Below are 12870 nucleotides of genomic sequence, written 5' to 3'. Positions count from 1 at the left end.
TTATTCGGCAGCTCCCGAGGATCCTAATGGGAAGCCCTGGCTGAAGAACCACTCACTAATCCTCAGGAGACTTTCCTGCCTCTAATCATCCCTGCATGGACAGTGATGGGATTCAGAGCTAAGACTGCTTCTAGCTTCTGGGGTAACCAAGATACATTTAAAGCAGTGGCTGTCAATCTAGGCTGCACTTAGGAAGCCCAGGGGAGCTTTAATAGTCCTCCTCTGTGGTCTTATGCCCAGAGATCCTGATTCAGTGGGCCTGGGTGCAACTTGAACATTGCCTGTGACAGGCAATCTCTAGATGTTGGTTCTCGAACAAGGGGTATCGGGTCACCTGGAGGGTGTGTCACTGCATAGACAGCTGGGTTCACCACCAGTTTCCTCCTATTCAGTAAGTTTGGGGAGGTATGAATTTGGATGTTGGTGTCAGGGGACCTTACCTTGGAAATCACAGCATCAAAGAATACTTGTTGGTATTCACTTAAGGACCCAGCCTGGACCTCTTACAACTCTTTTCTCTAGGACAGTCTCTTCTGGTGCCACATTCTTAGAATTATCCTGATGTATCAGTCACCAGAATTGACTCTTTAAAATGAAAGATGAAGTCATAATATTTCCTTGGGATCTGGGGTCCAGGGGCCCAAAGGAACTTGGAATCTGAATAAACCAACTGGGACCCAAGGCATGATCGTGAGGCCACCATTTGTGGACCATTGTGGAGGAAATGAACAAATGTGCCCCAAATCTATCCTTGGATTTGATGGTTACTCTAGAGGACACTGCAGGGATTCCTTTTCCTATGCCCAGATCAAACATAACTTTTGGCCTTGTTTCCTTATATTTTTCAGTGAAAAAGAGACTGTGTTGTATTTCTTGGAATATTATACCAAACCCTACTGCCGGTGTGGACCATTCCTTGTGGGCCTCTTTTTTAGTATTTTCATGCATCAAAACCATCAGCCGAACATTCTTAAAACTAAGGTATGGTTTCTTCATACCTCCCTTTAAGGGAAAGAGTCTGGGTGGGATTGGTGTGGCCCATCTGTCCAAGCTCTTCCAAGCCTGGATAGAAGGAACTGGATCGCTAGGTACTTTATTGTGCTGTAGTGTGTTGTGGATGTCTTTTCACGGTGAAAGATGGGACAAACTTACTTTTGCCAAATTCTGATTCTCTTTACGGAGCTTCCCTTGTGAAACTCCAGATTTGGAGCCCGGTGGAATCTCCTCCACAGAGCTTCGGTACAGACCCAGAGAAACCAGTGATCTGGGCGTGCACACCCAGTGAAATGAAAATGACAAGGTCCTCTCTGGGAGGGGGTAGTGAGTTGAGTTGGATTTTTAATAGCACAAGCTCTGTGGTTTCTATAGACAGGATTCTTCATCTTACTTGATGGTTCCATCTGGGAATTAGGATATGAGGTGTTTAGAATGGAAGAAGCTGTTACTTTGCCTTCTATGTGGGCCCTGAACACATACTGCCTTCCTTGGTGCCCTTGTGGGCAATCATTCTGGCTCACCATCCAACTTCACTATTCAAGTTGGATGCCTAGGTTCACTTGCAAGCCATCTTCTTATTGATCACTCCCCCCACCTTAGGCAACCACAAGCCCTGCAGATGGGTTCTCCTGCCACCCTCTCTGAGCCTCTCTAACTGATCTTGTTGAGGATTTTCTCATGTCTTGTCTGGATTTCTTCCCTAGTTTAGTTTACTTGCCTCCAGCCTTGTTGATCTCAAATCTACTTTAGAAGCTACTTGGCTGTGACTTTGAACTGTGCAAAACCTTTCAGTGGCTTCCAGGATAAAGTTTGATCTATTCAGGAAAGTCCTCAAGGTCCCTATAATGAGGCTCTGTCTCTCCAGCGTCATCTTTTTCCTGCTATCTGCCTTGAGTATGGTGTGTCAATGACACTGACCTGCTCACCGCCACTCACACACAAACTATCCTGGCATCTATGTGTTTGCTCATGCTTCCCACTCTGCCTGGAACATGCTTTTCTACTCTCCAGCTTTCTCAATACCCATTCCTTTCCTCTGACTTAATTCTGTTTAGCTTTAAAAGCTCACTTGGAGTTTTCTCCTGTAGGAAGTCTTCCCTTATCCCCCCACCACCCCTGGCCAGGTTGTGTCTCTTCTTCCTAATCCACCATGTTCTATCCATTTCTGTTCTTAGCACAGGGTAGCACACTCTTCTACCCAGAGACTGTGAGCTCCTTGAACACACCATCTGTTACACACCTCTTAATCTCCAGCATCTGGTTCTGAGATATTCTGATTCACTGAAGATGTTCAATAAGTAAATGAATCAATAATTTGTTTCCCAATGGAAAAGAGACCAGGAATCCTATTGCACTATTAGGATACAGCTCCTGATAGGCCCACATTTGCTTGCCTTGGTCTTGTGTGTACCTCATTTAGGCTTCTCAGGGAAGAAGCCCTGGCATGGGGAGAACCTTGTATTGCTCATGGCAGGAACAAGAGACGGGATTTATCCAGATGGAAATGATGGAGAGGGGCTGTGTGGCTTTTTTATAAGTTAGACTTATGATATTCCCTAGCCATGCACTGTTCAGTTGTAGATTATAACAGAGTCATTTCAACATAGTCCAGGTTATATGGAGGCCAGGGAGAAAATGGGTGTGAGTGAAAGAGAAAAGCTAAGATTAAAAAGGAGCGTTGGGGAACTACTTCCAGGGCCCGTGTCAGGACCAGAAATCACAGAGGTAGAATCCAGCCAAGCTGAGCAGGAGAAACAATGTAGAAAGGTTGGATAGACTCAACTCAAACCTTTAGAAGTTGGAAAATAAGGAGCCAGAGTCTGAGCTAGAGGGAGCTGGTGTGTGCCATGTGCTAGGAATGAGATGGCATGCTCCCTGCCGACCTGACTAGACAGACAGGCAAGGACAGGAAGGGAACATGTATCTTGGATGTACTTTGTAAGACTACAGGTCTGTAGAAGCCAAGGAATTAGCCAAGGTATAAAGGGGATCCTAGGCTGACGGTGCCTTAAAGGTCACCTTTCTTTCTCTGTAGCCAGAAACTATGGTAGGACCTGGGGACCCAGCATGGTCTCAGAGACAAAATGTTGGCTCAGTTCAGGGGAGGCACCATCACAGCAGAACTAGAATACAGAGAAGAAAGAGAGCCTGGGAAGATGGATTTGGGTCTACAAAGGTCAAGAAAGGTGGCACGACCTTAAAGAGCCAGTAGTAGCATTTAAATCATGGGGCTGCTCTCTGAGAAGACAACTTCTCCATTTTCTTAATCCTCCAGCCATTTTACGTCCCAGTGACTAAGGTGTAGCCCAGGCAGGGGCTATACACTGTAGCCCTCACATTTAGGGTGAGGGCAGGACCAAACAAGAAGCCCTCTTTGGATAAGGGGCATTGATGGGAGTGGACTTGAGCAGTACTTTACTTACTTTTTTCTCTCAGTTTTCTTTGGAAATGGTAATAGATTCATAGGAAGTTGTCAAAATGGTACAGAGAGGTCTTATGTACCTTCAGCCTGGTTCCTCCTCTGGTACCATGTGACATAACCACGGTACACATTCACACCCAGGACTTGACATTGGTACAATCCATAGACCTTAGGTCCACTGGTTTGACTTGCACCCCTTGTATATGTGTGTAGTTCTAGACAATGTTGTGTCATGTAGAGATTCATGTATCAACCATGACTAAGGAGCAGAACTCTTCTGTCACCACGTAGCCTCCTCGTTCCATCCTTTACAGTCATTCACCTTCCTTTCTCCCAGATCATTCCCAATCCCTGGTGACCACTAATCTGCACCTTCATTTTAGTCAGATTTGTGCAACAACAGGTTCACACATAGAGATCTGAAGTGACAGAAATAACACCTAAAAAGGGAGTTTATGCAAAAGGACATACGTGGCTAACGTGGGCTGTGAACTGCTTCTCCTTTCCGCATAGGTGCAGGCCCTGTTGGGGTGGATTTTCTCCCTACTGACTCTGTTTGCAGTTGTTGCTCTGGCATATGTAATGGATGATATCTCTGCTGTCTCTTCTGTGGCTGCTGCAGTCTACCAGGCTCTTCACCGGACCCTGTGGGCAGTGGCCGTGGGCTGGGTCATCTTTGCCTGCCAAGAAGGCTATGGAGGTAGGAGGTGTTACACCTATGTTACCTATGGAGGAAGGTGAGCTCTACACTTGGGGTCATATCCTGTCTCTGTGAAGGTGACACATTTAAAATAAAGTACATACTCAGAGGGGCTTCTGTCTGTTGGAGTGGTTAATGAATGATTCATACTGACTCAGAAACATTGATTTGAAAGTATACTTGGGGAAAACACTCTGCACAGTTTTTATACTGGTTTCTGTACAAATGATGGTTCTGAAAGAAAAACTTGTGGTCTCTCCAGTGACTAGTTTAGAGGTTACAAAAGGACTCAGGCAGAGTGGTGTAGTGAGAAAAGAGGGTAATTTAGTACCATGGACAAGAAGACTTCTGGTAGCCACGCTTTGGGGCTTCAGTTTCCTTGTCTGAATGGAGGAGACATAAATGTTGCCAAGATCCTCTTCCAAAGGGGAAACTGAGTCAGCTTTGGTGTGCAAGGAGTCCGGTAAATCAAGGATGTAAATGGAAAGAAAGGAATTTCTTTCAGATGAGAGATACTGTATGTTCAAGATCCCTGATGCTTTCCTTCCTTTTTCCTTGTTTAAGCATGAAGTGGGAATGGGGTACGTGTGGTGTCAGCAAATGGCAGATGAAGGCTGGCGGGCAGCATCTAGAAAAGGCTTTGACCCCAAACTTCCCAGAAGTCCTGAAGCCATAGAGCTGAGTTGGGGGAGGCACAGGAGCTTTACCCTCCAGGGACAGCACCAGGGTACGCTCAGACTGAGCCTGTGCACTGAAACCAGTTATCCTCAGCAAAGGTGGCTGGAAATCACGGCTTAAAGAAGAAAAAAACAGTTGATCCTAACAACTCCTGTTGATCGAGCACATACTATGTACCAGGTCCTGGGGAAAATGTCACTCATGGGACTCCAGGTAACAGTGACCACACTCCTCTGAGATGGACTGGTAGGTAACCAGTTCCTGTTTCTCAGTGAGAACAATGGTGCCTGGAGATGGAGCCACATGGTGAAAGGCGCTCAGCTGGAAAATGCACCCAGGACCAAGTGCAGAGTCAAAGGCCAATGCTCTTCATTTCTGCACAATATCCCCCCTCTGAGATGTTGATTAAAATCATTCTTGAATCTTTGAGTATTTTAATAAAATGATGAAAGATTTGCTCTTTAATATTACAATTTAAAAAGCTTCCCCTTATATGAGGAAATGATGCTGAACAGGAAGTGGGCTGTGTTCTCTCTGAGTGATGTATCTGTATTCATGGGAAACTTCAGATCTCATAACCACAGCTCTATACCCCTCCCCACCCCAGAAAACTGCTTCGGATCAGAGCCTCGGAACAGGCCCATGAGAGGCAGGTTACGGTATTAGGGCACACAGAAGTCTTGCTGCTGTCAAGAACAACTGGCTAGCCAAGGACGAGAGAGGAATGACTGGTTGTGATAATTAAACAAATTTTAGCCTTATCATTACAAAGGAATTAGTAAATTCCCTCAATCATTAGTCTGAGTGAGAGTGACATCTCTTTTCATCTAAGTGACAAATGAGTCCCTTTGCTTATTCTTGAGCAATATATCAAAAGTGTGTTGTCACTAGCCTACCCCCAATGATAGGGACAACTGATGATCGATTTATATCTCCAGTTCTTTCTACAAGATGTCAAGATCAATGAGTAGTAAGTGAATGGAGGAGGTGAGTGTTTAAATGAATTTTTGGAAAACATCTTTCAATCTTTTGAAAAAAAAAATAACAGTTGAAGAAAGTTTTAATTGAGACTCTCAGGACTAGAAAAGATCTTGATAGTTCAAATAATTACGTCAACCATCTTAGGTTCGTAGCAACAAGGACCATGCAGGTCTTGTTAAACACAAATTTGTCTTCCTGAGTTGTTAGACATCTTCTGTACATGCTATTCTTTTGGTTAAAACTCTTCAGGGATATGTTGCCACTTTCAGCAATCCTTAAGTTTGGCCTAAATTATTTTTATTCTAATTTTACCTAAACATGTAAAACAATAAAACTAGATACAGATTTTCTGTCTATAATACACACTTGTAAAGCCAAAAGGAATTTTTTTCTTTTCTTCTTTTTTTTGTACCGGAGATCTAACTCAGGACCTCATGCTTGCCAGGCAGGTTCTGTACCACTGAGCTACATCCCTGGCCCCAAAATGAATTTTTAAAGTGACCATAAAACTACAAAACCAGTGAGATCTGCATTAACATGAAGCTTATGTCGGGAGTTGATTGTAGCTGACCACGAGCGTTTGGTGCTGTTGGCTTTAGTGCATGTTACTGTGCGTTTGACCTACCTGTGTGAGCACTAACTCTTTGCTGACTTAATTTTCCTTTGTTTTGTTGTGTTCCACAGTTACATCTTGATTCACCTTATTTGGTTTTCACTTGGGGCAAATGCTTCTTTTGTCCATGAGTTTGTCTTTGCTTATTCATTTAATTACATGAAATACTTTTGTGTATTTGTTTTGTGACAGGCAATGTTTTGGATGCTGGGGCTATAGCAATAAATGTGAAAGAAACCCCTTCTTTCCAGGATATTGCCATGGGTGAGGGTAGTGGGGAGACTAGAAGACTCCAGGATATCAGGTCTTCATCAGCCCAGAGAGGTGCTTGGGGTTGATGAATCAGTGACTGTTCCTTTCCCCAGGTCTGGTGAACCAGATGCTTTCTTGTGACCTCTGGAGTTTCCTGTCCAGCATCAGTTACGCCTGCTACCTGGTGCACCCGATTCTGATCATGCTCTACAATGGACTTCAGGAGACACCCATTCACTACACCGACACCAACGTGGTGAGACAGCACCCCACCCTGAGTTCTAGGGTAATGCCATAATTTGTTTTCTTAGCAACAAAGCAAACTACTGGCTTTGATAGAAGCTTGTTTTGTTTTGCTTTTTTCTAAAGAGCCTTATTATTCTCTGTTTTATTTGAGGGAGAAGGAGAGAGGGTTTCAGCACAGGATAACATCTTTATTTTCTTTCTAATGTTTGGGACTGTTTGTTCTACAGATCCATTTTACATAGCCAGTGTGGTGCACTTTAAGATCATGGAGTATAACGGTGCACTGTTGCTCTCTTTCCCTGCAGTTCTATCTCTTCTCTGGACACTGTGTGCTGACCTTGGTCTCTGGGCTGGCCCTGACACTGTTCATTGAGAAGCCCTGGCAGGAGCTGAAGCAGTGCCTGCAGGGCCCTGAGCACTCTGGCTGAAACCCAAAAGCATGGATGGCCCTTTGTTGATAGTGAAGAGCAGAAGCAGGGACAGCCTCCTGATGTAAAGTGTTCCTGAGAGGATGTGAACCTGATTTTGTGAACACCCAGTACGTACAAGTTCTCTGTGCTTAACTGTAGGAAAGAGCTCTATGACAATGTTTGTAGCAGTACAATAATCACTCTGTGTTGAAACTTTTAAGCAAAAATACCTGGATATTTTGGGAGTTAGGTTGCCTCTGAGGATCACAGTGTTAAAGCAAAGGACAATGGAGACCACGCCCAAGGGATTCCCTAAATGACAAAGCCAGTGGACCCTCCTAAGTGACCTCAACCTTGGTCATTTTGCAAACATAACCAAGACTTAACTTGAGTTATTTCTTGTAAATGCTTATTTTATAGTAAAGAAAAACAGAAGTTAAGCTCCACCAATCAGGAGCAGCAAGTGAACTTCAAGTGTCATGTAAATAGGAGCTTTCCAGTGAGAGAACAAAGAAGGAAGCCTTTGTGAACAGAAATCGATCACGTTGTCTTCGCCTACTTCTGTGCCTGGAAAGGCCTCCTCTCATCCCCTTGTGTCCCAAAGGTGGCGCTCTTGAGCCACTTCTGATTTGGAGCTGCTTGATCATGATTGCTCAAATAAACTCTAGAAATGTCCCTGAGTTTATTTTTAACAATCCAAGATGGTCTGTAAATGTAGCAAATTTATTGTAATTTGGGTTATGATTTTCACTTGGGCTATGATGTCTGCCATTTGTGAAATCACCATTTGTAGTTTTCCACAATACAATTGTCTATCATTGCTCTTGATAGACTCATAACTCTTTTTCCCCAGTACTGGAGATTGAACCCAGGGCCTTCATACTGAACTGCATCTCCAGCCTCTTTTTTTATTTTGAGACAAGGTCTCTGTAAGTCACTAATGGGCTCAAATTTGTGATTCTCCCATCTCAGCCTCCCAGTGTGCCGGTGTTACAGGCATGTGCCAACCATGCGTGGTTAGAGACTTGCAGCTTTACCCTGGGACCTCAGAGTGATGTGGACACAGTTTGTCATCCTAAGCTTTTGAACATTGTCTTTCCTACATTGTGGTTGCTGCCGTGGGTTGAACTGCCCTCCACCCAAAAGATGTACTGAAGTCCTAACCCTCAGTTTCTCAGAATGTTACCTTGTTTAGAGATAACCTTTACAGGGGTACTTAAGTTAAAATGAAGTCACTGGGGCACAAGACCTTTATCTAATGACCAATTCCTTATGAAAAGAGACAGATATCCAGAGAGGGAAGATGCTGGAAAGAAACCTAGGGAGAAGACAACCATCTACAAGCCAAGAAATGCCAAAGATGGCTGGCAAACACCAGCAGCTGGAAGAATCAGGAAGGGGTTCTTCTCTAGGGCCCCCAGAGAGAGCATGGTGCTGGGAACACCTCAATTTCAGACTTTTGCCCTCCAAAACTATGAGAGAACTACATATTTCCATTGAAGCCACCCAGCTTTAGTACTTTGCTACAGCAGCCTCAGGAAACTACAGTATTCCCCTTTACCCACAGAGGTTATGGTCCAAGATGCCCAGGGGTTGTCTAAAACCAGGGAAAGTCCCAAACTCTATATATTCTGCTTTTTCCTATATATACACACCTATGATAAAAATTAATTTATAAATTATGTACAGTAAGAAATAAGCAATAACTAATAATAGAATAATTATAACAATATGCTATAATGAAGGTTAAGTGAATGTGGATTTGTCTCTCAAAATATGAAAAAGGGACTTTCCCTTTTTCATACAAAGGAAGCACTTTGTAGCCGATCTTTAGTATCCAAATCCAAGCATCTCTACTCTTGTTCTTGGGGCCATTAGTAAGCAAAACCAGGATTAGTTGAACACAAGCACTCTTACACTGCCGTGTTTGGTTTGATAACTGAGGCTACAGAGTGACAAATGGGCAGGTGGGCAGTGTATACACCTGAACCAATGGATGGTTCATGATTTTTTTCCCCTCATCAACCCTGGAAATAGAACCCAGGACCTTGCACGTACCAGGCAAGTGCTCTACCACTGAGCCACATCCCAGCATAAAGGATGGTCCGAAAGCCCAAGTGAGAAGGTGAGGGTGTGAGAGACTTCATGACGCCACTCAGAAGAGTGTGTGATTTAAAACTATGAGTTGTTTATTTCTGGCATTTTCTTGTTAATACTTTCAGACAGTGGTTGACTGGAAGTAACTGAAACTGCAGAGAGCAGAACTGCAGGTATAAGTCCCCCGCAAACTAACCAGGAAGCAGGAGGCCTCAGTGAACTGCTTCTGCCCCAACCTCAGTTTCTGACAATGGGGTCTAGAGACAGGGGACACTCGCAAGGCCACAGGGAACATCTTGGTGCCCAGGGTTTCAGGCTTGAGTGTTTCCCTAGGTGTATAACTTCACATCAACTGCCCACACTTGTGGATGTCTAGTTCTGCTTCTAGCACACAGCTCCTCCTTATTTGCTTTATAACCGAAGTACAGAGCAAGGTCTCAGGACTATAAGGTGCTTCTTGGCACAAAATGTGCTATCCCTGTGTGTGCTCTGCACTGAGCAGGAAGATCACTGAGGGGTGGGAAGGGCAGGAAACTTGAAATCCTCTGAGAAGCAACTGACAGTGAATCTGCCACATCTCCCTGAGTCCTGGTCTCTGCTGACAGAATCTGACCTGAGCAAGGGAGGTGTCAAGCTTCACATGTTACAAAGCAGGGGAGTAAAAAAAGAGTAAAATAAAAAAATAGAAAGGAAACCATGCCAACTGGGAGTGGGGTGGAGAGCTGGCGGGTTGGCTTTTGGGTAACCTTGAAGTTCTTCGAGGTCCTCGGGCGCCCCCTGGTGGCTCTGTGGGCACCGCAATCCTCTTCATTAGGCCTCAGAGGAGCTACTGAGGGTCAGGGGCATTGACTAGGTAACACACCAATGTGGGTGGACTCTAATGGGAAATGACTCACCTGCCAACGCAGTTTTGCAGCCAGGTTGCCAAATGCTTCTACTTATGAGGCAAGAGCCCGGGAACCCGTGGAAATAGCTTTCCAGTGATTAACATAGCCTTGCAAAACTTACAAGAATAAAAAGAAGAAAACAGATTGTTACTGATACTGTTCTTGGAATTTCCACTCATTCTAACATAGGTTAATCTCCCTTGGATGTAGAGTGTATAGGTGCCAAGATGCCCGAGTGACAGTGGGTTTCTCTTTGCATTTGTCCTGCTTACCATCATGTTTGTAACCCTTACCACTATGACTAACAAAGTACTGTAGCAGGTATTAAATAAACATTATTATTATTATTATTATTATTATTATTATTATTTGGTACCAGGGATTGAACTCAGGTCCTTACACTTTCGGGGCAGAACCACTGAGCTAAATCCCTGGCCCTAATAAACATTATTTGACACAGTAATGGAAACCTTTACTTCCTTGAAATGTCTTTTCCAGGAAGCTTCTCATCCTGATAGGCCCCTCCCAACCAGGTTTCAGATATTCCCAGTTTATAAGAATCATTCCCCTAAAAGGGCCAACTATCAAGGGTGACATACTATAGGGTACTTGAAGAGGTGAGAAGCCTTTGAAACTAGTCCCTAGACTCCAGGTAGGAGTTAAGTGAATGCTTTTCTTGTATATGCTGAGTAGGCCACCGTAAGTGACCCGCATTTACGGTCCTCCTCTCTTCCTAAGCAAACTCTGATGTTGTTCCAGTGTTAATGTGTCCAGACCAAGGGAAAGAATCATTTTTGGTATAAGTCTATCATCCTCCTCCTCTTTGTCTTTGCCAGTCATTGGTCCTGGTGTGGGTATGTGACCGGCTTTGACCCATCAAAGGCAAAGAGAAGTACACAGGAGACTTCTGGGAAAGACTGTTTCGCCTGAAGAGAAGCTAAAGGCATTTGGGGAAAGACTTTGTTCTTGTCTCCTTCAGTTTTGTCAGATCATGATATCTGGAACTGTGGTGGCATCTTGTAAACACGGGAGTGGCCAAGGCTGGTGAACTGACATGAGAGAGCTGGTGCACCAAGGTGAGAGATCTCTGGACTGAGGGATGCTGGGAACATTAGGTGATGTGGATTCTACATTAAAATTGAAGAATGATGGAGGCTGCCAGAACTTTGGCAGAGTAGGCCTTGGCTCTTCAGGTAGGAGGTGGAAATTGTTTCTTTGGGGATTCTGACTGGCCCAAGATGAAGACTCTAGAAATATGGAATGAAGATGCTGTTCCAAAATGTCCCAGTGAAGCTCAACATTGACAAACTCAGACAGTGGACATGGAGAAGAGTATCCCACTTAGTCCACTTTTTCCTGAGACTTTCTCGGTTTGAGAGCTGAAACTTCCTTACCTTGGGACAGCCCTCAGTGCCGGACAGACAGGAACGGTCAGTCACTCTAACTTGTAGCTTCCAGTCGGCTTTTCAGTCCTTCATTCTTCATCATGAGAAGAACAACCAAGGGCTCCCACAAACCAGAGAAGAGCCTTTGACATCCAGAAGGGTGAAACTAAAGGAAATTCATAGAGGCAATCATGTAGAAGAGGAAAAATTGTAAACCATCACACTGTCAAAGAGAGAGGACACTGCACACAGTAAAGCAGAAGTGGGCTGCCCAAAGTGCTTCTTGCTTCTTTTATTCAGTCACTTGGTCAATAAGCAAATGTTTCCAAGAAAGCCAGGTGGTTACAAGGACTTCAGTAATATTCATAGGAATGTCAGAGATCTTGTTTTAAATTTATTTAGATAGTCAGGACAGGAGAGGATAGTCTGAGTTTGCATCTTGCTTTGGATGAAGGAAAAGACAAAGTGCTGGGCATTTCAGCAGATTCTGCAGTACAGATAGAGGCATTTATTCTTATTATTTCAAATATTGATTGAACTAAAAATGTATTGATTATGATTAAGAATAAATTAATCCCAAATAATATTCCAATTTTATGTAGCATTTCTTTTTTCATTAAGTAATGACCTCATAAAATAATTGATGTCTAACTCTGTACCTTTTGTTCCTACCATTTTTTGTATTTTTTCATTTTCTTTTAAAAAATGAATGTATAGGGCTGGGAATTTAGCTCAGTGGTTTTGCTGCCTGCTGCACAAGTGTAAGGACCTGAGTTCAATCCCTGGTAGCAAAAAATAAAAAAAATTTAAAAAATGAGTGTATAACTTACATATAATAAAATTCACCTTTTAAAAAGTGAGCACATCTGTGAGTTTTGAGAAATACGTATAGTTGTGTAACTACCACCACAAGCAGACATGGAACAGTCCTGGTGCCCCTGAGAACTCCTATGGCCCCTTTATATTAAGGGCAATCACCTGTTTCCAATGCCTGTAGTTTTATGTTTTTCAGACATATTTATTTTTAAATGTTTAATTTTTATAATAGAAAACATTCAAACATTCAAGGTCTAAAGAATGAAAGGATTGATAATTTCCATAGCCACCACCCCAACTATAAATAAGTTAACATTTTGTTATTTGCCCTCTTGATGTTTTTGTTTGAAAGACAAATCATCAAAAACACAATTGTAGACCCCATGT

The 12870-nt window shown here is 43.4% G+C and overlaps 1 protein-coding gene across 1 annotated transcript in view; it reads left to right on the top strand.

Moving 5' to 3' along the window:
• LOC101712794 (O-acyltransferase like protein-like) overlaps positions 1 to 12450 on the top strand; it is a 62339-nt gene extending 49889 nt beyond the window's left edge. Inside the window, exons 12-15 of the mRNA XM_004858465.4 lie at positions 849 to 981; positions 3932 to 4118; positions 6756 to 6898; positions 7194 to 12450. Coding sequence (XP_004858522.4) covers positions 849 to 981; positions 3932 to 4118; positions 6756 to 6898; positions 7194 to 7316 — 586 coding nt within the window. The 3' untranslated portion in view covers positions 7317 to 12450. The remainder of the gene's footprint in view (positions 1 to 848; positions 982 to 3931; positions 4119 to 6755; positions 6899 to 7193) is intronic.
• The last annotated feature ends 420 nt before the right edge of the window (positions 12451 to 12870 follow it).

This window comes from Heterocephalus glaber, unplaced genomic scaffold, assembly GCF_053883595.1.
Source record: "Heterocephalus glaber isolate CG9 unplaced genomic scaffold, H.glaber_assembly_v1.0 deba00000331, whole genome shotgun sequence".
In the NCBI taxonomy this organism is placed as follows: Eukaryota; Metazoa; Chordata; class Mammalia; order Rodentia; family Bathyergidae; genus Heterocephalus; species Heterocephalus glaber.
Note: the sequence above shows the minus strand (reverse complement) of the source record. Positions and strands in the feature narration are given on the sequence as shown.